Source organism: Ursus arctos, unplaced genomic scaffold, assembly GCF_023065955.2.
Source record: "Ursus arctos isolate Adak ecotype North America unplaced genomic scaffold, UrsArc2.0 scaffold_28, whole genome shotgun sequence".
NCBI classification, from domain to species: domain Eukaryota; kingdom Metazoa; phylum Chordata; class Mammalia; order Carnivora; family Ursidae; genus Ursus; species Ursus arctos.
In genome coordinates this window covers 4356142-4380533 of record NW_026622963.1, presented here as the reverse complement: position 1 = coordinate 4380533, position 24392 = coordinate 4356142, and the positions used below count along the sequence as shown (strand labels likewise).

The 24392-nt window shown below is 54.9% G+C and overlaps 1 protein-coding gene across 1 annotated transcript; it reads left to right on the top strand.

The window, feature by feature from the left end:
- The first annotated feature begins 4812 nt into the window (after nucleotides 1-4812).
- On the top strand, nucleotides 4813-24281 carry CLN6 (CLN6 transmembrane ER protein). Its single transcript, XM_026478389.4, has 7 exons — nucleotides 4813-5011; nucleotides 11260-11377; nucleotides 15914-16012; nucleotides 17092-17280; nucleotides 17612-17667; nucleotides 19000-19122; nucleotides 20734-24281. The coding sequence occupies exons 1-7, from the start codon at nucleotides 4926-4928 to the stop codon at nucleotides 21002-21004; spliced, it is 942 nt and encodes a 313-aa protein (XP_026334174.1). The 5' UTR covers nucleotides 4813-4925; the 3' UTR covers nucleotides 21005-24281.
- Nucleotides 24282-24392: the final 111 nt, after the last annotated feature.

Here is a 24392-nt window from a genome sequence, read left to right as displayed (position 1 = left end):
TCCGCTGCCCGACAGGTCAGAGAGGGAGCAGCCCTGGTTGTGTACCACCTGGCCTCACTGATCAGCCCGGGGTGAGCACCTGCCTTCAGCCAGATCAACCAGAATCCCTCCCTGACGATTTAGAATCGGGCCCAGAAGAGTCTGGGCTCATTCTGCTTATCACCGTGGAAGAGAGTTCAACTTGGAAGCTGCTGGGTGAGGCCATTTGCTGTCACGTTCCCTAGGATGCAGGGAAAGCCAGTCTTCAGGGAGACAGAAAGATGGAATAGAAACAGAGTTGGAGGAAAGTGACTTTCTGGATTCTGCAAACCCAGGCCTTGGGTCTCATCTCTTCTCCAAAACCCAGCTGCATCCTTGTGCTTAGATTTCTAAAGATGTTCCTGTATCCTTAGACTATAAAATCCCCTTTTGTCATCAACCTGTCCCCAGTTGTTTCTAGCAGTCTCAGCCCCAAGAATCTTCACGAAAGCAACTTGAGGCAAACACCTCTTTTTGTCTCCTTCCCCACGGTGTGACTTCTGGTCACCCTCCCATCTTCCTAGAGGGCAAGTTCAGCCTGGACAAAGGGTGTCCCCGGGGCGACACCAGTGAACAGGGGAGGCTAGTCTCCAGCTCCTTCTGTGCCCCCCCAGGCCTGGCCCCCACTCTTCTCTGGGACCTGTCCTTGTGCAGCCCTCCAACTATGCCTCATCCCTAATTCCTGCACGCAGAGGTCCCCGGACCAGGTGTTTCCTGACTACCTTTCTTCCCTGTCCCAGTTCCTCTTTGACTGCCCCCGAGGCTCTGTGTGTCATACTTCCCAGGGGGTGGCTGCAGGTGAACAGGGCCTTCAAAGTCTCCCGAGCAGCCAGTGTGGGGAGATGTTTGCGAAAAAGAAGCATTTTCAGAAGTTCTTAAATGGACTTGAAAGAAAGAGTGCCGGCTTCGGAGTGAGGAGACCGGATTCTGGTCCAGCTTCGCTTCTAACTTGCTGTGTAACTTCAGGTTTCAGTTGCTTCGGCTCCTGAGTGACAGAAATAGATGAGATCAAAGGCTTGCCAGGGAGCCCCGTCCGAGGCACCTGGGTCATCACCTTGGAAACCGTATCGAGGGAAAAGGGATGGCCCCATGGGGCCCTGTTTCTCTTCACTCAGAGTGGCCCCACTTGTATCCGCTTTCTACCCTGAGCACCCTTGCCAGATGCTGCCGTAGCCCAGGTTCCCTAGAAGCAGAGCTCTGAGGCAGAGCCTGTATGCCGCCACTTGGTGAGGGAGTGCAGTGCCAGGGAAGCTGCAGTGAGGGAAAGCGGGTGAGACAGACAAAGACAGAGAGCCTTACCGAGGTGGCCACCATGAGCATCAACGATGCTAGATCCTGTAGGACCTTCTCTAGAGAGGCTCTGTGAAAGACGGAGACAAACCATAAAAGACTCTTAATCATAGGAAACAAACAGGGTTGCTGGAGGGGAGGGGGTGGGGGGAGGGGGTAGCTGCATAATAGGCATTAAGGAGGGCACGTGATGGAATGAGCACTGGGTGTTCTATGCAACTGGTGAATCACTGACCTCTACCCCTGAAACTAATAATACAATATAGGTTAATGAATTGAAATAAAATGAAATAAAATAAAAAATAAATATAGAGAGGCTCTGTGAAGCTTAGGACGGTCCATCCAGAAAGAAGAAGCGAAGATTTCTCTGCCAACCCGTCTCTTATTGGTCAAGGGTCCACCCCACGGAGTGTCCGACACTCTTGCAGGGAGACCGGAAGTTTCGAGGAGCTGTGGGTGCGGTTGGCTTGTGCTAGACCGGAACAGGTGGCGAGCACCTGGAAGACAGGTATGGCTGAGGGGATCTTAGGTGGCGCATCAGAAAGTCTCTGGCACGGCTATCATTGAAAAGGAGTGAGAACATCTGCTACATAAAAGTTGAAGGAGCTTCCCAGCTGAAAATGTCTTGACGTGGTTCAGGGGGACGGCAGCTCAGAGGGCTGAGACCGTTCACCCTTTTTGTGTGCAGGGACCGCGTCCCCAGAGAGTTGCAAGCAAGATCCCTGGAAATGTGTAGCCCTCAGTGCCCAAGGGTTGGTGTCAACTTTGCTCTGCCCCCCCAGCCTCCAAATGTCCATGCAATTTGAGAGCACACGGAGATGAGGTTCTTAAAGCGTCCTGATGGGACAGGAAAGAGAGGGACTGATAACCCCACCAGGCTGGGGGTGGGGGGCAGTGGTCTTTATCATGTTCATTCTGGAAGGCCAGGCCCCACGGCCAGCCTGGGCTCCCCTCCTCTCAGGGGGCAGCTGCCGGGTCCAGATGGGAGGTAGATTTGTTGGTATTTACGGGACTGGAGGATTAAATGGGCCAGAGAAGCTGCCTCCACACAGCCTCATCCTCCAATGGCTGGAAGCCCAACGCTGGGTGTTATTAAATTGATATTACATCATAGGCCCTTCATGCCCCTTCCTTTGAAACCCAGCAGGCTTGCAAAGCCTGCAGAGAATAAGAGATCGCGGTCAGAGCCGGAAGCCTCAGTCCTTCTTCTCTGGCATATACAGAGAGCAATCTTAGAGGAAGATCACATTCTCCAAAATCAAACCAGGAATCCAGTCTGAGCGTTGTTGGCTGACCTTGGGGATGTTACTTCAGCTCAGGATACTGGCTTTCTCTGCTGCAAAATAGGGACGTGGGAGCAAATGAGAGGAAAAAAGCTAGAAAGCCAACATGCCCTTTAGTGGGGCTGGGCTGGGCCCCGGGGGGTGCGGCCTGTGGGCTGCTGGAGCCCAGGGCGGGGCCGATGGAAAATGACCCCAAGGCAGGCCCCAGTCACGGCCAAGATAGGACATGGGCTCTGATCAAAATGAGAAGGAATAAAACTCAATAAAAGTCTCCCAAAAGAAAGGACAGGAGAGAAAACAGAACGGAAATAGGCTCAAACCTGTCAGCTTCAGGGTCAGACTACAGTAAAGAACCAACCCACCAGGGCCAGGCTTTGTGCCAAGCGCTCCATCTGCATGAATCATGTCATCATCACAGCCCCAATGCCGTAGATATAATACAGCAGGCTTCTCCTTGTCGCAGTTGAGTAAGCTGAGGCTGGGAGGGGTTGAGCAATTTACCCAAGTGTCATAGCTAGCTAGGAACAGAACCAGGATTGAAACCCAGGCAGTCTGCTTGCTGATTGTTCTCGGGTTTTGCCCCTTATTCTTTCTTCTCACAGGGACACCATCTCCCAAGCAGCCTCTTAGGTTCAGATTATCGTCTATATTCCCCTGATTCACAAGTCAGTCTGCCCTGCTCCCGGGTCTGGCTGGCCTAAGCTTCAGATCCACGGGCCCAGCACCCTTCCTGACCCACCTCAAGCATATGTCCAAGGAAGAATTCTCATTTACCCTAAACTTGCTCTAACCCGCTTCCCAGAGGGCGCCTCCACCATCCACCCAGCTGCAGAACCTGGCTGGAGCCTGGACTCTTCTCTCACCCCTGACACCTGAGGCACCGCCATGGAACCCTCCATACAACTGAGGTCATCAACTCTCTCCTTCCCGCGGTGGCTGCGAGCAGGGCAGGACCGTCACTAGAACAAATGCACATCACGTGCCCCACTTGGTGGTCTCTGGTCCTGCCTCTTCTCATCTGCCCCCCCCCCCACCTGGCTAAAATGCAAATATGATGGTGCCACTTCCCCACCCCCAAACTGTTGAACTGCTTCCCGTTGCTCCGGGATAAAGGCTCTCTTCATCTGCACCCTTCCCCAGGCCACCTCCTGTTGCTCCTCCTTCCTGCACTCTGCTGCTGTCCCTGAACTTCCCTTTCCTCCAAACACCAGCTTCTCTCTGGATGCTGAGCCTCCTGGCTGGCTGTTCCCTCTGCCTGGAATACTCTTCCCCACTCACTGAGTTCCCTCCACTCCCGCTCAGACTTCATCGTCAGCTTGGATGTCCAAAGTCACCACTGGGATGTCCATCCTCCAGAAGCCCGGTCTGACCCCACCCCCTCCAAGTCTCCGCTCACACAACACTCAGTACTTTTCCCACCACACCCTTTATCAATGCCCCCTTCCCGCCACCAAACATAGGCCATACTATAGCTGGATTTGTCCATGCCTGCCCGCACAGTGCACTGCTCACAGCGGGGAGTTAGTACATGTTTGGGAGGGAGAGAGAAAAGTGACCTTTGCAAAGCCACAAAGTCCAAGAGAATGACAAATCCAGAATTGGAATCTGCATCAACCCACTCCACGCACCCCAACTTGGAAAGAATTCGCTGCTCCTCTCTGTCCTACCCTCTGATCCTGCCCATTATTTAATTCCTAGCGTCAAGGGCCACAGAGGTGACATTTCAGGAAGGGACATCTTCCATCTGAAAAAGGAAAGCGCGTGGCGCCGTGTGGGAGGACATAACTCCCCCCCACCCCCCACCCCCGTCCCCGTCCCCAAGGACAAAGGAAATCCAGCCTTGCCTCCTCCCCAGGGGAGCACCTGGATCAGGGGCGTCTTTCCCCAGGTCCCTACCCCACCCACTCCAGTATCCGGGCCTCAGCCAGCCTAGGCCCAGCTTCCCGCCCGGACGTCGCCGGCAACCCCAGCAACGCCCAGCCCCCACCGGGCCACACGCGCTGCGCGCGCAGGCCCGGCCCGGTTCCCCGCCGGGGACGCCACCATCGTCCATCCCGCGGCCGGGCACGCCCCGCCTCCCCGGCTCGGTCCGTCCCTCCCCGCGTCCCTCCCCTTCCTCCCCGCCCGCGCCAGCCCCGCCCCCGGGCCCCGCCCCCGGGCCCCGCCCCGGGCCCCGCCCCGCCCCGCCCCGCCCCGCGCCTAGGGGCTGAGCGCTCTCTCGCCCGCCCCGCCCCGCGCTGGTTGTCCGCTCTTGCCGCCGCCGCCCCCGGGCCCGCAGAGTGCTTCCCCAACTTGGAAAGCGGGGCCGAGGGGCCGGTCGCCGGCAGAGCAGCCATGGAGGCAGCGACGCGGAGGCGGCAGCATCCGGGAGCGGCGGGCGGCGCGGGCGCGCAGCCCGGCGCCTCCTTCCTGCAGGCCAGGTGGGCGCTGGCGGGAGCGAGGCCGCGGCCCCCACGTGACGCGGGGCGGGCGGCGGGGGCCCCGCTGGAGGAGCCCGGGAGGGGCCGGGGGCTGCCGCGGGAGTCGGTCTCCCCTGCGCTGCCCTCGCTGCGCCCTGGCGCCTGGACCCCGTCTCCACCGCCCTTTCTCTCCCTGGGGGCGCCCCGGGCCCAGGCAGGCTCAGCAGCCCCCGCCCCCCAGGCCGGCTCGAGGACAGTCGCGCCTCTGGGGAGACCAATCTAGGGATCCAAGAAACTCGGGGTGGGGGCGGCGGGCCCCAGGACCCCGGCGCACACTCTGCCCCCAACGCACCCGCACGCCCCGGGCGCCACCTTCAAGTTCTCGGGGTCTCTCCAAGCGGAATAGGACTTGGATTCTGGTGATACTCGGGAGGCTCACTCCTTATCCCAAGAATGTGAGAATTGGACTTTCAGGAGACAGCCGAGAGCGGAAGCTCCCCTTCCGAGAAAGAACGAGGAAGGACTTTTCTCACTCGTTTGCCGCTCCCTTCTCTCACTAAGGTGAAGAAGTTACTGGTTTATATAGTTGAGACCATGAGAGGCAGAAGAGGAAGCGCGGAACCTTTTCGTCTTTCCCTCCATTCTGCCTTCGTCCTGTTGTTCAGGCCAGAAACATACCTTGCGTTGAGCAGGCATTCATTAAGCATCTTTGGTGTGCCCAGTGCTGTGATGGGCGCTAAAGGGGTGGGTAAAGTGAAGCCGGGAGGGGCTAAGAGGTCATCTTGGAGAGCTTCGTGGAGGAAGTGGCACTTGAGCTCAGTCTCAGAGTATTCAGTAGGTGACTCAGGGAGGAAAGGCTGTTCCAGTCGGGGGAGGAGGTACTTGAAAGCTTGGGGAGAGGCAAGTGGTCGGTCAGTGGTGCTGGAGTTTTCTGGTGTACAGCGCCAAGAGGACACGGACTGACTGGGAAGAGCCTTTCCTGACCGCTGGGCTGGGACTAGAGTGAAAGCCTAGACGGCAGATTTTAAGGGAATTTAAGGAGACGCTCACTCAGGCAACCCTGTGCCTACTTAAATTTTGGGCCGTGTGTGCCTCACTTTCCTCACCCCAGTTCCTGCCCTAAATGGCAGGTTAAAAATGTAGCACAGGGGAGCCATGGAAGGTTTTTGAGCACTGGTGTGCTCAGAGTCAATTTTAGGAAGTCTGTGGTGCGACGATTTGGGATGAGGGGAGAAGTCTGAGAGACTTGACTGAGGGTAGCTCTTTCTCCTGCTACCGAGGGTCGTCTCTGTTCTGGCTCCCCTTCAAGCTGGGGGTCTTTGACGGCACTGAACGGTGGCAGCCCAATTAGAACAATCCGTGGGTATCAGATAGGATCACCACTTCATCTCACGTGTGGGGCTTCCGTGTGCAGTATCTTACTTGGTCTTTTTCTATTTTGTGTATGTGGAAACATACACATATTTTGTATATGTACAAAAACAGTTTGTATATGAGGCCCAGAGAGGTTGCATCATTTGCTGGCAAGAACCAGGGTCTAAACCCAGGGCTTCTGTACTGTTCCGCTTGGGCTGCTGAGGAGCAATGTCCCTCTTCACTGCCAGCCACGGTGCTCCCTGGGGATGGCGCGAGGACTGACTCACTTCCGGCATATCCCTGCCACCCTGGTAGGGCACCTCTAGGACCATTTGCAGTATCGTTGTTGCCTAAGACAGTAGACAGAACCAACCTGTCCATTTCCTAAGATGCTTGGATTTCCTCTGCTGCATCCATGCTTTGCTCGCACGTCTCTAATGACACAACGTTCACTGTCTTTCGAGGTAACCCATTCCAGCTTCTGCCTGCCCTGTGATAGTTTTTGTATTGCTATCAAAGTAATATATGCCTATCATTAAATAGCACAGAGGCGCTTAGAGGAAAAAGCAGTGGTTCTCTGTTCCACCTTTTCTTGGCACCGGAGACAACCACTGTGCATGGACCAGAGCCCACTCGAAAGTTTGGCACGTAATAATTCAGCCACAACTCTTGAGATAGGATCTACTGTTATCACGCATTTTATAGATGAGAACATTAAGGCCTAAGAAAGGTTAAGCAACTCAAGATCTGGTTGGTGGCAAGGCTGGATTGTGAACCCAGGTGGTCTCCAAAGTCCATATTCTTAAAAGCTATGCTCAACTGCCATTTCTTGATTTATCTTTTTTCTTTTTTTTTTTTTTAAGATTTTATTATTTATTTATTTGACAGAGAGAGAGAGCATGAGCAGAAGGAGTGGCAGTGGGAGAGGGAGAAGCAGCCTCCTTGCTGAGCAGGGAGCCCGATGTGGGGCTCGATCCCAGGACCCCGGATCATGACGTGAGGCGAAGGCAGACACTTAACTGACTGAGCCACCCAGGCGCCCCTTGATTTATCATTCGCAGCTTCTAAGACAGTATTTCCTGGCTTCTTGTTATGATTTGGGTCACTTACAGCTCCCTCATCTTCACAAGATGGTTCTTTTCATCTCTTCTCGGTTTTTAAACTATTCTTAGTTTTTCTCTTTGTTACCTTTGTAGCCTGAGGGAACACGCATACACCATTATTTCCTTTTTGGGCAACTATAGGCAGTATCTCTTGATTCCTTTTTCAAAGGAGAATAATAGTCCCCCGCCCTAATGTTTGGCTTTCCTACCCTTTCCCCCAACTCCTGTCCTCCATAGTTTGATGTTCTCAAAGTTAACGGTATTTACCTGCCGTTTTTCGGCATAGTTGTCTTCCATGTTTTGTGTGTGCATGGATTCTAAACTTTGAAAATCAGTATACAATGTTTTTATTAGTTAAGCCATGTAAACATTCCCTACAAAGCCAAGGAATGTTTAACAGTACCATATGCTCTTTTATATTGCTTTTGTTTTTCCTGGGGTTTCTAATTGCCTTTCTTTTTCCCTCTTACTATTTGCCTTCATTTTCTCATTTTTTGGGTCAAACTTCCCATCATGTCAGGTATGTTACCATTCTTTATATAGAACCAAAATTAATCCATCTATCGTTCCCATTTATGGGTCCCTGCTTGACTCCACCATGGCTGAGTCCTTCCTTTTCTGCCAGGCAGTCCTGCAGGTGCTGACTGCTTTGAATATTCCAGCTGTATGTTATGTGTTCCCCAGCTGTCATGGTGTCAGTGCCCATATGGTAGACTTGTAAAACTGTGGAGGAAAGAAAAGGCCATCCTTGTCTGGGGTTACCCGCCATTCACTGGTGATCTTAGTTGCAGTTTCTGATGACTGAGATCTAGAGATGGCACAGGCTGGGGGCTCAGTGTGTGGTCTGTGGAGTCAGGAACTTGGGACAGGCTTGAGGTTGCTCATTCCCAGGACAAGGACTAGGGGAGAGGATGCCTTCACCCTCCATAATCTGCCTCCTGTGGTCACAGTCCCAACAGAAGAAAACCAGTCAGATGCTAACCAGTCTTGACTTCCAAGTCGAGTGCCCTGTTTCTGCCATTTTTCCCCCCTGCCCTGCTAAGCAAAGCTGGACTACTGACAGGGATCCCCATTAATTGAGATGCCCCCTTGGGTAGAGGAGGAAATAATTACTGAGCCCCTAGTATACGCTAGGTACCCACAGCTTCCAGAGACCCCTACCCGAGTGCTTCCCCAGGCTTTTATAAATACCATTCTCCTCTGTACCAAACGTCCTACTCCTTGCCCAGTTTAGAGGTTTCCAGAATAAAACCCTGAGGGTTGTTATCCTTTTTCTCCCACCAAGTTCTTCAGGCCTCTGCTTTTTGAGAGCTTTGAATGGTAGTCACTAAGGGGAAAGGCCGGTGGGCCCTCTAAGCCAGTCCCTCATCTTAGACCCATCTCAGAGCAATCCTCACAGTGAGTTTCTGAGTATCTGCCCCTTCGGAAGCCCAGCCAGCCCCTCATTTCTCTTCCTCTCTACTGATTAGCCCGGGCATTCAGCTCCAGGGAGTGCCTTCCTCACTTCCACCCCAGGCCTTCCGATCCCACTCTCCTGCTGCCTCTCTGCCATGCTTTCCGGCTCTCTTGCTTCGTGCAGGCTTCACGTATTGCCCCAGGCCTTGCTGAGCCTTCTCTGTCTTGATCTCTTCATATGGCACATAGTTTATTATAATAGAAGCAGAAGAGGAAACTATTTAGAGCACAATTCTTGAGTTCATATAGACACAGGTTTGAATGTGTGCTGTTCAGGACTCCTGGGTTGCAACTGACATAAAGCCAGTATGAACTACAGCGTCCTTAGCAAAAAGGAATGCGTTGGCTCATGTGGCCAAACCGTTACCTTGGGGCTGCCCAGAACTCTCAAGGCTTTTCCTCTTCCTTTTCCCTGGTCTTCTCGGCATGGTTGCTTCCTTCTCGCCGGGCTGTCCTTTGAGGCTGGCACCTTGACCACAGGCAGCCCTGGACTTGCATCCTTAGCACCCCAGCGCCAGTAAGGAAGGTACTCTTTCCACCAACTCTAGTTGGAAAAGTCCCACTGGGCTGGCTTAGGTCACTGGCCCTCCCTGCGGCCAAGGAAACGTCATCTCTCACTAGAAGAAGCACAGAGTGGGAAATAGGCTGACAAAAGGAGTAGTTATCTGCGCCTTACTCCGCAGGTGATCTTGGCTAAGCACTTAAGCCCTGTAAGCCTCAGTGTCCCCATTTGTCACACAAGAGGAGAACAGCCTGGTATTGCTACGAGCATTCAGTGAGCTGGTACAGGTGAAGCTTCTAGCACGGGACACACTCAGCACTCAGGAAGTGGGGGGCAAGGGGAGGGCACCAAGTAGAAGGGACAGGAAGGCTTAGTGGACCCAAGAAAGGCCCACCCCACCTATCTCGCCTGCCACCAGAGGATGATGAGAACCCCTGCCCAGGAGCTTGCCCCTCTGCCTCTGGGCTGCTTTACCAGCCCGATGTGGGCCCTTCTTAGATTGGCTGAAAGGGATCCCAGAAAGTTACAAAAGCAATAGTATCACTGAGAAGAGGAAAAGCTTCATGTCGCCCCTGGTGATTGAGATGGTTTTAAATCAGCCAGTAATCGCTAAGCATAAACCAGGAACGGAGCTGAGAACTCGGGGTAACGTGGACCATTCACACAGCCCCTGTTCTTGGCATAAACAGCGTGAAAAAATTCACACCTCAGTCATCTTAGCATAGCAGGCTGCTTGTCACTAGAGGCATGCAAGTAGTGCCAGGGTCATTGTAAAGAGGATTTGGACTCTAATGAGGAGGTGAGTGAGTTGAGAGAACCTTAAAAGTCACTCATTTTCTTGAGGGGCTAGATAAAAGCAAAACTCCAGGCCCATGATGTCATGGCTAGACTGGGAGTTAGAGATGAAGCACCCCCGTAGTGGGGCTGGTGGGGCTTTGGGAAAAGCTTCATCAGGGAAGCCTTCCTGGAGGAAGTGGCACATGCACTAAACCTCGACCTTCAGCTCATCTGTGAGAAGCAGATGGCTAACTGCTTTGCAGGAGGGACAGGCATCCAAAGTCATGTTGTCACATAGTGTTCCACTTCTTGTCACGTCTCTTGCGTCAGCTCGCTCCCTGCTGGCTTGTTTGCCCTGTGGGTTAGTGAGAAGAGTGGCACGACAGCCCTGTTCTTACTTCCTCCTAGTTCAGGAACCGAGGGAAAGGGCCTGTTGATCCGAGGCTGCGGTCTGTAAGGCAGATATCACTAGAGGGCTGTGATTGGTCCAGCTCAGGTCACATGCCCATCTGGTGGCCCAATCACTGTAGACCTGATGATGGCGGAGAGGTTAGAAATGGAAGGTCTGGAGCCTCATCATGTGGGTTCAAGTATTTGGCTGTGTAACTTTGGGCAGGTTATGTAACATCTTGGGCCTCAGTTTTTCCACTTGTAAAATGGGTAATATCCCAACCTCAGAGGATTTCTGCGAGGATTGAAAGAGTTAAATTAGATAATGCATGAAGCAGCTATGATGTGCCCAGACTATAGGAAGCGTTCAGTAAAGGCTCGCTGCTGCCATCCATCATCATGATTCGCATTTTCCAGCCACGTCGCATCCTTTGCCCCATTAATGGTTAGTATGCCGGTTTGGCAACTTCCTGAATCACAGAGAAGCGAAGCTAATGTCGGGGCAGCCGGAATCCATTCCCAGGACACGTTGCCCTTGGCCACAGAGCCAGTATTGCCAGCAAAAGTCTTCCTAGAAATTAATCCTCCTGCCCTCGAATCCCCATACCTCTCTATGGCTCATCTCAGGGGCAAGATTCTCCTGGGAGGAGAGAAGAGCTGACCCCTGTTACCTGGTTCCTTCCCAGGCACAGCACCGTCCAGGCTGATGAAGCGGCTGCTGGCACAGCTCCCTTCCACCTGGACCTCTGGTTCTACTTCACCCTGCAGAACTGGGTTCTGGACTTTGGCCGTCCCATTGCCATGGTGAGTGTGAAGCCGTGGACAGAGCGCCTACCAGCAGCGAGGACGCGGTGTGACTTGAATTAGCCGAGTGACCTCAGGAAGTCACTTTCCCTACAGTAAACTGCGAGAACAGGCCTGGACGCTTCCATGTCCTTTAGCTCTGTGACCGTGCCAACAAGTGGGGGTCCTGGGGGCCTGCATAGTCATATTGTGCCCTGACTCTCAGGGGGGAACTGGTGGCCCTGAACGGGGATACTGTGCCCCTCCCGCACCCCACCATCGCACACCCGGTTTAACCAAATCACCAAGCCATACGACGGGGTGTGGGAAAGAAAGCAGAGCACCCCGCTGCCTTGATATATTATTTTTCTGGAGGTAAAGAGTCTAGGCTGATTTTGCATATTATATGACTCTGCGCCTCAGTAAGTGTTAGTGCTATCTTGTGACAGCGTCCCCTTCGCTCCAGGGTACTCTGTGTATCAGTGGACAGTGGTGGCCTCCACGGAGATTAGTACCGGAAGAGTGCCCAAGCCCCTGGCTTGTAATAAGGACATACACGGACAGATAACTAGGTAACAGAATGTGAACAGATCAAGTGAAGTTTCCACCATGTACCAAGTTGTTGATTTGTGTGTGCGTGTGATAACTGAGTGTATCCAGTACTGGAACGGACACCTCGCTTGTGCTAGTGATAATGCAAATTAGCAAAGCCCGTTCGGAAAGCAGTTTGTGAAGGTGACAACTAGGCACCTAGAGCAGTGCCTGGCCTAAGTGCTCGATGCCTTTTTATTGATTTATTTGTTTTTAAGATTTATTTATTTTAGAGAGAGAGAGAGAGTGCGTGCGCATGAGTGGGGGGAGGGGCGGAGGGAGAGAGAGAATCTTAAGCAGACTCGACGCTGAGTGCAGAGCCTGACGCGGGGGCCGATCTGAGATCATGAGGTCTGAGATCATGATCTGAGCTGAAACCAAGGGTCAGACACTCAACCGACTGAGGCACCCAGGCTTCCCTCAATGTACTTTTATTGAAGGAACAACAATAATAATAAAAATAGTAATGGGAAAGTAGAAATAGTGGTTAACATGCATTGAGCGCTCACTCTGTTCTAAACCCTTTATGTGTTTAGACTTACTGAATCCTCACCTCAACACTCTTACTAATCTCGACTTGATAGATGGGAAGACTCAGGATAGAGAGGGCAAGTCCCTGGCTCAGGGTCACCCACGCAGCAAGTGGAAGAGCCAGCATCCGCGTGCAGGCACTCTGGCCCCAGAGCCCACCCCCTTCCTGTCATGTATATCTCCAGAACCCTAATACGTTCATCCCCCCTGACCCAGTAAGACCCCGCCCAAGAATCTGCGCTGAAGATGTTACCAGCGAGAAGACAACAGCCTCTCTACCCAAAGGTGTTCCTTGCAGTGTTGCTTACCTTGGACGTGACTTCAGGGTCCAGCGGTAGGGACTGGGTAAACCAGTTGTCTGTATCCGGCATAGAAAACGTTGTCTGGCCATTAAACAGGGATCGAGCAGCCTGGGTCGTGTAAGGAGAGAAGAGGTGCGGCGGGGGGCGGGCAAACTGCCTGATCGCAAGTCACTGACGGTCTCAACACCTTGTACACGTGGGTCAGAGACTCGAAGGGGATTAAGAAAAGCTATTCTGGGGCACCTGGGTGGCTCAGTCGGTTGGGCAGCTGACTCTTGATTTTGGCTCAGGACAGGATCTCAGGGTCGTGGGATCGAGCCCCGCATCAGGCGCTACACTCAGCACAGAGCCTGCTGGGGATTCTCTCCCTCCCCCAGCTCATTCTTGCGTGCTGTCTCTCTCTCTCTCTCAAATAAATCAATCAATCTTTAGCCAAAAAAAAGCTATTCTGGCGACACTGTCGGGGCAGATTTGGGGTGGATGCTGTTTCTCCTTTCTGCAGACTCTCTGTAAGGCTTATATGTTGTTTAAGTGCAGGAGAAAGGAAAGAGACTGAGCCAGGAGTCAGGGTACCCGGTCGGCTTTGTGGGTGACTTTAGGCAAGTCACTGTGTGCTGGGCTTTGGTTCTCTCATCTGTAAGAAGGCTGGTTGGCCTGGCTGCTCCAAGCCCCCTTCCAGCATGAAGGTCCCACATATTGGGGTCCAAAGGAGATGCCCATCCCACTGATGCTATGGAGAGGGGGAAGTGAGGTCTGGAGCAGGCTCAGGGCTGTCCTCTGCCCTCTCTTCTTAGAACTCAGCCACAGATGGCCATGTTGGTCTCCCGCAGGGCGAATCACTTCCCCACCCTGCCCAGCAACCGAAGTGGGCTTGTTGGGAGAGTAATACACTTGAAAAGCTCATATATACACTGGAGCTTTTGAAACGTAGGCACGACATCCCCGAATCCGTAATAATGAAAACCAAACCCGTGCAAGTTATACAAGTTGTATAGTAGTTGTAACAAGTCAACTAATGCCCGGGCGTATGCAGAAGCGTTAGATTCTCCTTTCCAGTCCCGCCCCTGACGGTTTGGGGCACAGCCACCCACTCCTTTCTCTGCTCCTACAAGCATAGTATACATTCTTTTTCCTTTTCTAACTGAAGTGCGATCTTACTTTCTGCCTTATCCTACAACGTGCTTGCTTCACCTTCGAATATACGATGGCTGTCTTTCCATGTCAGTACCTGTAAAGTGTCATTTCTGAGAACGGCTACTCCACCTGCTGTAGTAAAGATGTGCTGTAATGTATTCAGCTCGTCCGAGTTAGTTGACAAGTCAGCCTGTTTCTGGTATTTTGCTATCGCAAAGAGTATTTCAGCCATCGTATGTATCTTTTTTAAAGAAATTTAAGTATAGCTGACATACAGTGTTATATTAATTTCAGGTGTACGACCTAGTGATTTGACAGTTCTGTACATTATGCTGTGGTCGCCACACTAAGTGCAGGCACCATACCACATCGTGACAGTATTATTGACTGTATTGCTCATGCTGCACTTTTCAGCCCTATGACTTATTTATTTGATAACTAGAAGTTTGTATCTCCTAAATTCCCTTCACCTATTTTGCCCATCCCCCAACTTCCTTCCCTCACCAATTTGTTCTCTGTATTTATGATTCTATTTCTGTGTTTGTTTGTGCATTTGTTTTTTTTTAAATTCCACATGTAAGTGAAATCATATGGCATTTATCTTTCTCTGACTTATTTCACTTAGCATAATACCCTCTAGATTCCTCTTAGCATAATATCCTCTAGGTCCATCCACATTGTTGCAAATAGGAAGATTCTTTTTATGGCTGAGTAATGGATGGGCGAGGATGCGGTGAGAAGGGAACCCTCCTGTGCTGTGGGTGGAAATGTAAATTGGTGCAGCCACTGTGGAAAACAGTATGGAGTTTTCTAAAAAAAGTTAAAAATACAAATACCATACAGTCCAGTAATTCCATTACTGGGTATTTCCCCAAAGAAAATGAAAACACCAATTCGAAAAGATGTATGCCCAGCTATGTTCATTGCAGCATTATTTACAATAGCCAAATTATGGAAGCAACTCTAACTCCCTCAATAAATGAGTGGATGAAGAAGATACGGCATATATATCCAACATACATATCTCGATATAGATGAAGATACAGAGATACACACCGAGTAAGAGAGAAAGAGAGGAACAGAGTCCTGTATCCTGGGAGTTTTATATGTGCAGGTTAGTTTTAACCAATGTGGCATTTCTGAATTAAAAGAGATAAACATGTACAATTTTGATTGAAATTTGCGGTCATTGCCTGTGTCCTCAATCAGCAGATGCTGGAAGTACAGTTTGGGGGGGTCGTAACATGTTTTGACTGCGCAGGGGTTTTCACATCGACCCCGACAAGGCCAGGACTCGCTGGGGTAGACCAGTAAGAGAGGGCTTGCCAGACAGAGGAACTACCCTTGGCCTGCCTCCCATCTCAGGGAGGGTGAGAAAGAGAACTGAAGCCACTTGGTAGAACTCACTTATTGTCTCCTTTGTTTCCTAATGTATACTTCTGACCTGATTTGGAAGCAGTCTATCTGCAGCCCATCCGCTCAGTGCCTAGAGCATGGGGCCTAGTGGTCAGGAGATCTCTTTACCTGAAGTGTCAGACCACTAAGGGCCCAAGTAGACCACGTGGGTCACATCTCTTGTGTTGCAGATGGGGAAACCAAGCCCCAGAGAGGAGAAGGACTTGGCAGGGGTCACCACGAAGTCCCAAAGCAGGCTCCAACTCCCAGAGCAGTACCCAGGGACTTTTATTTAGTACCCACTGGGGGCGGGGCACAGAGTCCAGCCCTGGATTTGCATCTACTTGTATCTACTGCCCAGCAACCGAAGTGGGCTTGTTGGGAGAGTAATACACTAATAAATGGACAGTAATACAGTAATAAATGGACAGGACCATTTACCTTCTTTGGCACCCAGTTTCTCTGTCTGGGTACCCCAGGGCTGCCAAGAGGATCCCCAGAGATCACAGAAAGAGTTAAATGTGTGTGGAGGAGGGGGGCTGACTCCCCAAGGGCCTTGTGGGGCTCTGCCTGGGTGAACACCATTCCTCCCTTTGCTCCCCAGCTGGTGTTCCCTCTTGAATGGTTTCCACTCAACAAGCCCAGCGTGGGGGACTACTTCCACATGGCCTACAACGTCATCACGCCCTTCCTCCTGCTCAAGGTACAGTCCCGGGCTCCCTGCCCTCCCTTCTCACGCTCATTCCTTCCTTCTCCAGCAGGAAGCTGGTGCCGAGCCCTGGGAGTCATGGAAGCAGGTGCAAGCAGGCCTACCCTGTCTGAGCCTGGGGGGAGGGACACATCAAAGGCCTGGCCAGGAGGGACGAAGAAGCCCTTCCCAAGGAGGGGTGTTTGATTTGGGCTTCAGCCTCGTGTGCCAAGGGATGACGTGGGAGAGGTGGTCAGGCAAAAGGACCTGAAGACAGGGTCATGCTTGTGAAACCACAGTACATTTGGGGAGGCCAAGGCAGGAGTGAGTGGGTTGGTTGTCTGGGGAGAAGTCAGGGACCAGTTGGGAAGGCAGGTAGGGTCCAGGTGGCAGCAACAGAGGGGATCTCTACTCTGGCCTGGAGATAAGGGACTTGGAGGTGTCACTGGGAGCACAGAGCTAGCTGGGGCTGCCGGCTTTGCACATCCAAATAAGGGCTCTTGAAACAACTATCACCATCTACCATCCCCGTCATTTTGTTTCTAGAAAGGTGTTTCCAATCTCCAAAAGTAAGAAGGGTATAATATTAGAATTCAGAGGATCCTTAAGTTAAATAGTTTCGTTTCCGAAGCATCCTACCCACCCCCCACCCCCACTTCCGTGACATTTTCTTTGTGTTGACCATGGACCAGTGGCTCCGAAATCAGAGGGTCCTGCTGCCGAGCCAGCCCAGCCACACAGAGGCACAGCAGAGGGTAGGGAGAGGGCCAGGCCTGGAGCCTGGATGCCTGTGTCGAAGGCCTGGCTGTCACTACCAGCACAGGGTTAGTGTGGGACCTTGGGCAATCGGCTAGTCCCTCTGAGTCTGGCCTCTTCCCTGAGAAAAGGGGCTGCTGTTTCCCAGCTCATGCCGGCTTCACGGGGTTCCTCTGAGACTCTGGAGGCTGGCTTAGCCTGCTAAAGGGACCCCGCAATTTCTGCGTGACTTTTCAGCTGGTGGCATCCATCCGACCCCAGGCATGGGGGAGGGGCGGGGGGTGTCCTCTGTTGCGGCGGAGGCTGAGTCATGCTGGCAGGCATCCCTCTGACGGCAGCTCGTCGAGCGGTCCCCTCGCACCCTGCCGCGCGCCGTGATCTACGTCAGCGTCATCACCTTGGTCATGGGCGCCAGCATCCACCTGGTGGGCGACTCGGTGAACCACCGCTTGCTCTTCAGTGGCTACCAGCACCACCTGTCTGTCCGCGACAATCCCATCATCAAGAACCTCAAGCCCGAGACGCTGGTGAGCCCCCGCCCTGCACGTAAGCCCTGTGGGCACAGTCTGTCCTGGAGCCCAAAGAGGTCACCCGCACCCGTCACTGCGCCTGACCCGCTCCAGGCGCGCTGCTGGTGAGGGCACGGTACCCGCCGAGCCCGGATGCTCACGGCACGTGAAGGAGGTGGTACTTTGATCAGCTCCCACGAGGGTCCCCTGCACTAGAAGGCAAGACCGAGGCTGGGGAATGAGGGCTGCTGGGGGGAGGCCCAGGCCTGGGGAGGGGTGGGCTGCGTGGGCCCCCACACCCTCCCCGCACGCGCCTGCAGCGCTCACCTGCCACGGCCTCCGTCCTCAGATCGACTCCTTTGAGCTGCTCTACTACTACGACGAGTACCTGGGCCACTCCATGTGGTGAGTGTCGGGAAGGCAGCGCCAGCCGGGCTGTGTCCCCAGGGACCCTGGGTCCGGCCGGCGGACACTGGAGCCTCTGGGTGTGGGGCGCGGGGGCCCTCTCCGTCCCAGCGCGGCAGTGCCCGCGGCGGCCACTAGAGGGCAGCGAGCGGCTGTCCCTCCCCGGCCCCGCAGGAGCCTGGGGGGAGGGGCGCGGCGCGGGCCAAGTCCCGCCCTCTCGCCGCGGTGGGGTGCGGGTGGGCACCGAGGGGGGACCCCACCGTGTCAGGACGTTGTCTTCGGGAGTGGAGGTCGGGAGGAAGCCGAGGAGGGCCCGCTGGACCTGATGGGGGGAGGGGCTGTCTGCCCCGCTCCTTGAACTCCCGGGAGGGCCCCCTTCACCCCAAAGGCGGCGGAAACCTCCCAGCTGTGCGCAGCCGCGGGGGAGAGCCGGGGCCCCAGCTGCGGGGAGCTGTCTGTCCTGCCCCCCCACCCCCCGCCACCTTACAGGAGGAGCTGGGGCCAGTGAGGGGGGCAGCCAGCAAGCCCTGCACCCGGTGGCCTCACCCCTGCGTGAGGTGCCTGGCTCCTGTCACACCAGGCCCACAGTCGTGTTTCCAGGATCCATTTAGAACAGGCAAAGTTGGTCCTCTTGGCTGCGAGTCCAGGGGCCCTGGACCAGCCTTTGCCCAGAGCCTCTTCCCAGGGAAGTTTGGGAAGGGGGGTGCTGGGAGTGAATGGGGGCCCCCGTGAGGGAGAGGAGGGCGGGCCAGGAGACAGGGTAGCTGAGAGAAGGGGGTGTGGGAGAGGCTGGTACTTCTGGGTGAGACGCTGTGTGTGGGGAAGGGTGAGGCTGTGGGGTGGGTGTGGGTGAGGGGGCTTCACAGCCCCTTGGAGGACCCCAGCAGGTATGGTTCTCTCTCGTTCTCTTTTTTTTTTTACCTGGACCTGGAGGCTCGCCCTCCTCGGCCCTGCTGGGTACGCCTGTTCCGGGTGTGAGGGGCGGGGGCTGCTGGTGTGTGGGGTGTCCGCATGAGACAGGCACCCCCTACACACACCCCCACATGGAGTGAGGTGGCCAGGGCCACGTGGGAGGGTCCGCATGGCCTGCGGGCCTCTGATTTGCACGCGCCAGGGAGCAGGCCTCATCTTCCTGCCTCCCCGCCCGGCCCCCCAGCGCAGGGCAAGTCTGGCAGGGACGGGTGCCCTGGCCTAAACCGGGGGCTTCGTAAACCATGAAGCGACCTGCATGGGAAGGTGCAGGGGAGCAGCACAAGGCGGGGGGGAAGAAGGCTGGGTGGAGGGTGACGAGCGGCCGGGCAGACCTCTGAGGCCCCGGCCTCGCTGCTGCAGGTACGTCCCCTTCTTCCTCCTCCTCTTCGTGTACTTCAGTGGTTGTTTCACTGCCACCAAAGCCGCGAGTTCGATGCCAGGGGTGGCCCTGCTCCTGGTCATGCCCAGTGGCCTGTACTATTGGTGAGTGGACCTCCGACCTGGGGGAGGGGCCGGGGCACTAAGTGAGCCAGACGGTAAAAATGTGCTCTTGACCACAGTCCTGCTCTGGGCTCCTGCTTCCTCCTCTGTCTGGTTAGGGGACGGTGACCATGCCTCTCTGTTACCGGGAAGCCAGGCCTGAGTGCCCGCCTCTCCATTCCCATGCTCCTCTGCCCTATCTCCCAGAACGCCAGTGCCACCGTGGAGCCAAAAGAATCCACCTGTGATATCGAGCCCATAGGGTCCTGTGGGCCTCAGTGTCCTCCTTCGTGAAGTTGGGACAGTCCCTGCTTGTCTCCCTCTCAGGAGATAACAAGGATCTAGAAGGAGGGAAAGAGTCTTTATAAACTATAAGGTGCTATGAAGGTGACAAGGACAGATAAAGGGCAAGTTTCTTGCCTGCTTTCTTTGTGCCTTCCAGAGCTCTCTTCCCATTTCAGAGGACTCAGGCCTCAGCCAGGCACCCAGCTCTCCTCTGTCACTTCTGACAGCCTCCCCCTGAGCATTGGTGGGTGTCATAGGAAGGACTGGACCCTTCTCTGATGGGAAGCTTGCCTCAGAATGAAAAGGGCCTTCTTTCCTAGGGCCAGCTCCCTAGGATCCGCCCCCGGGTCCGTCCCCGGCCCGGTGGAGAGGGCTGACCAGGGCCAATCTGTATGCCCCCTGAGGACAGGATGAAAAAGAATGAGTGGCAATCACAGCAAGAAGGAAAGTGGTTCGACATGTGGAGGGCTTCCGCCCCGTTCTCACGCACAGCGTGTTGGTACAGAGACGGCCACAGTAGGAGCTCAACGTTTGTTGAGCAACGTGCTTTTCCAAGTAACAGATGAACACAGCTCTTGGCAGTCTCTTACCTCTCGAGACACAGGGCCCATTATGTCCCCTTTCTAAGAACACAGAAGCTCCAGGATGTCATGTAGATTCCCCAAGGTCCCACAGCCACTGAGTTGCAGAGCTGTCATTCTGTGAGTGGAATAGGTCAGCATTGCGTTTCTGTCTAGAGGCAGGGGAGTGGACCAGACAACCTCTCAGAAGCCCTCCCACAAATGTTACTTGATTCCTGGCCGTGTGCTAGATACTGCCGTAGGAGCTGCAGAGAACCCTGGGAGATCTGAGGCTGTCCCAGCCTTCAAAGAGACAGTAATGACGACCCCTATGAGTTGCAGTGGCATTCCCAAACTCACATGCCTATAGGAACCAAGCTGGTAACGGAAGGGCATCAAGTAGGCATCAAGTAAGGCAATAGGGAATGGTGGGGACTGTGGCAAACAGTAGAACTGTGCTCTTTCTAGAGAGGAGAGCTGCTTTCTCCTCTAATCAGTTGTCGTGTGGGAATAGAGGCCTAATGTGACCAAAGAAACCAGAAATCCACATTTTCTACTAATCTGTTGTTTAGATGTTGGTAATAAACTCAACATTTTTTAAAATAGCAACTACACAAGCCAAGGCAATACGCAAAGAGCAGTATGGTTCCCTGCGCCTCCCATTAGATGAGCTGCTCTGACGGACCGGCGGCAGCCTGGAATGTGGGTACGAGGAGGGATGCCAGGCGGGGGACAGCACCCAACTTGCCCCGCCCACTGGCCTCTGCAGGTACCTGGTCACCGAGGGCCAGATCTTCATCCTCTTCATCTTCACCTTCTTCGCCATGCTGGCCCTCGTCCTGCACCAGAAGCGCAAGCGCCTCTTCCTGGACAGCAACGGCCTCTTCCTCTTCTACTCCTTCGCCCTCACCCTCCTGCTTGTGGCGCTGTGGGTCGCCTGGCTGTGGAATGACCCTGTCCTCAGGAAGAAGTACCCGGGTGTCATCTACGTCCCTGAGCCCTGGGCCTTCTACACCCTCCACATCAGCAGCCGACACTGAGTCCCTGGCGCCGGCCGCCGGTGCTCTGGCGGGCCGTAGAGGGTGTCTGAGCGGGGGATGTGCGTGCGTGCGTGCGCGCGCATACGTGTGTGTCCGCTGTGTGTGTAGCTGGTCACTGAGAACGTTGGCAGGGGCGCGCACTGTGCACATGGACGGGGGTGTATGTGTGTGTGTGTGCATGTGTGTGTGTGTGCGCACGCATGTGCAGCGTGCCTCATCGTAAGACTCGATTGTTTGGATCAAGTTTCTCTTTGGTTTGGATCTCTTCGGGGTCGGGTATAGTTTGAGGCAGTGTGTCCAGGCCGAGGGCTGGGCCCTGGCTTCTCGCGCGCCTGCCTGGAGTTGGGCCCTCTCCTTCACGGCTCAGGGCGGCTGTCTTCCTGGGGTGGCTCCTGGTAGCCACGCTAAGTAGGCCTGGTGGGTGCGGCAGCAGCGATGAGGGGACTGGGCATGTCACCTGCCACCTGGCTCGCCCCTCAGACCTGCCCTGACCCTGACGGCCAGATTACAAAGGTGAAGGTAACTTTTTGGGTATCGTGGAGCAAAGCACATCCCTCCTCTGGGCCTCCGTTGCACTCGCTGGGACCAGGGCCCCAAGGGTGTCAGCGGGCTGGTTGTTGGGGCAGCCTTGGGATGGGTGCCTAGTTCTGTCCTGTCACTGCCCTCTGCTACCCCGGGAAGGGTATGAGCACTGCAGAGCCTCCCCCAAACTCAGGTCACACGGAGTGTTGCCCTGCCCCGCTCCTGGAGAGCCAGCGCCAGCCCGCTCCCCTGACCACAGCCTGATCTTGGGGTCTCTCCAACCATTTCCCTCTGCGAGAAGCTTCTCCCTGCTCCCCACTGGAACCGTGGCACCCCTTCCTGGCAGCCCAACCAGGATGTCTGAGCTGCAGCTGAAGGTTGCGTTCTCAAACACTTGCAGTATTCCCCGAGCCCCAGTATAGGGCCAGGGGGCTCTTGGGGGATGTTGCAGGGGGAGACTGGAGACTCTCCCCCGTAGGCCTTGTCTCAGCCTGAATCTCATGCCTTCTGCTCATGGCCCTGCTCCCAGAAAAGGGAGGCTTCATTCCCAGCAGGACACCCCGGGCCCACCTTCCCCCAGGCCTTGGGGCCAGGTCTGCCCACAAGGGCCGACACCACAGTCTCAATTTCCAGCCAGCACTGGCTCAGTGAGCCTGTGGGCCTCTGGGGTCCTGGCTGCCTTCCCCGGGCCCTGCCTCCTCTCCTGTGTTCTCAGGGAGCCCCGTGCCTCAGATGCTCCTTTCATGTTGGGGTCCCTCTGCAGCCCCCTTAAGAGATCCCCCAGCCCCGGGTCCCATGGGGGCGGAGAGGCGTGAATAAAGACCAGTGTGGAGCCAGCCTGGCTGGTGGCTGCTGCTTGCTTTGGGTGTGAATTTGGGCGGCAGGAGGGAGATCCCTGGGACAGGGGAGAGAGTGGCTGGGCTGAGGCCTGTCAGTAGCTGAGAGCCGGCATTGCCACTGCCCATTGGCCTTCCGGGCCACTCCGGGGGATGCTGGGGGTGGGGGGCAAGAAGGGCCTCCTCCCAATCAGCCCCAGCTCTCTTCAGAGGAGTCTGGGGGGTACGGGAGTGGGGAGTCAGGACGGCATCTCCGGACCTGCCGCTCAGAGATGGCCCCTCAACTTCCCAGCTCTGCTGCTAGCCCATTCCAGAAGCTGAAACAGAGAAGGTGCCCTTTGGGGCAAGGTGGGGAGGCTGGTTTGTAGGAGGTCTCAGAGTCACCACGCAGCCCCCAGGACGTACTGGGGCTCCTATTAGCGGACAGTGCAGGAAGGGCCGCGCTGGAGAGGAGATGCTGGATGCTCGTGTCATCGTAGGCTCTGCCCCCAGCTGTCCAGCACCCTCTCTGGATTCCTCCCTTGCCTTCAGGACACTGCTCCTTCCAACCCTGTCTCTGGCCTGTTGTCAGCAAGTCTTGCTGGCTGTCCTATGAGCAGGCACAGGCCTGGTCACGTGGGGCCTAAAGCTTCTACAGCTTGGGGGGGGGGGTCCTTGATAGGAAAACAGAAAAAAAAAAAACCCCAAAAAAGTGAATAAAAAATTAGGTATGGGGGCACCTGAGTGGCTCAGTCAGTTAAGCTCTGACTCTTGATTTCGGCCCAGGTCACGATCTCAGGGTCGTGAAATCGAGCCCTGCACTGGGCTCTGCACTTAGCTGGGATCTGGCTTCAGATTCTCTCTCCCTCCCCTCCTCCCAGCTCCAGTGTGTGCTCCCTCACTCGCTCTCTCTCTCTAAAATAAATAAATCTTTAAAAACTCCGGTATGAAAGTGAATGTTTAGAATGGAAAAGAAATCACAGCACATTATTAGAGTCTTGGAGATTTCGTGTCCCTCTGGACTGAGACCTCTTTGGGCAATTGACTGGAAACGTTTCCCTAGAAATACGTCTCAACTGCAACCTGGCTTCACTCCGTCTCGCTAACTGGAGGCCAGCGGTTCTCAAAGTGTGGCCCTGACTGGCAGCATCAGGGTGGCAGAAGGAAATTCTTGTCCCATTCTAGCTGCTGAGTCAGTTAGACAGTGAATGAAGTCTCAGCCCCAGATTGTCAGAGGGGTTTCTATTTTTCATGCCGAGTTGAAGTGTAGCCCACACAGCCCAGGAAAGTGTGCAGCTCGGCGGAGTTTTGTAGTGACCCCTCGTTCAGCCACCCTCCCCAAGCAGGGGATTTCGGTCACACACTGATTGACCTAGACCCAGGAAAATGTCTTGTCTCCCCCATGAGCCCCTTCCCGAACACAGGGTAATTCCAAGTGAGTGCTCTGGCCTGGCCTGGCCCCTCTAGGCCTCAGCTCTGTGCCCCGGCCCCTGGCCTCCAGGGCCCCACCCAACTTTGCCTCTCTTCTCCCCACAAGGCTGTTAGCAGAAGCTCCCTCCTCGCCTGCCTCCTGCATTCTGCCCGTCTTTCCCCTTCTCAGCCCCAACAGAGAGGAGTCAAATCCTCCAGCTGAAATGCTTGGGGCCGAGAAACACATGTGAAGAGGTGACACAGGAGACATCATTTGGGGGAAGAGAGAATGTTCCATGTGGAGGCGGTCAGGAGAGGAGGAAGGGAGAGCAGACCGAGGACAGGGCCCCTGGCCACGTTGCGCACACGAGCAAGAGGTCCCCGTTCCTGCAGGCCCATGAGCCCGTCACCAGGACCCAGGCGTCTCCTGCGCTGGGGGCCCTTGAATGGAGCACGGCCCATCCGGCCCTCCGTGCCAGTCCCGACAAGGTGGGGGGCGCCCTGGAGTTGGAGCCCCGCAGAAGGGGCCGGCAGCTGTGGGGGAAAGGAAGGGCGAGACCCAGCTGTGCCCAGTGCAGCAGCCCTAGGGGACCACCCCACTTCTGGGCGAGGAGATGGGGACCCTCAGCAGCTTCTGTTGA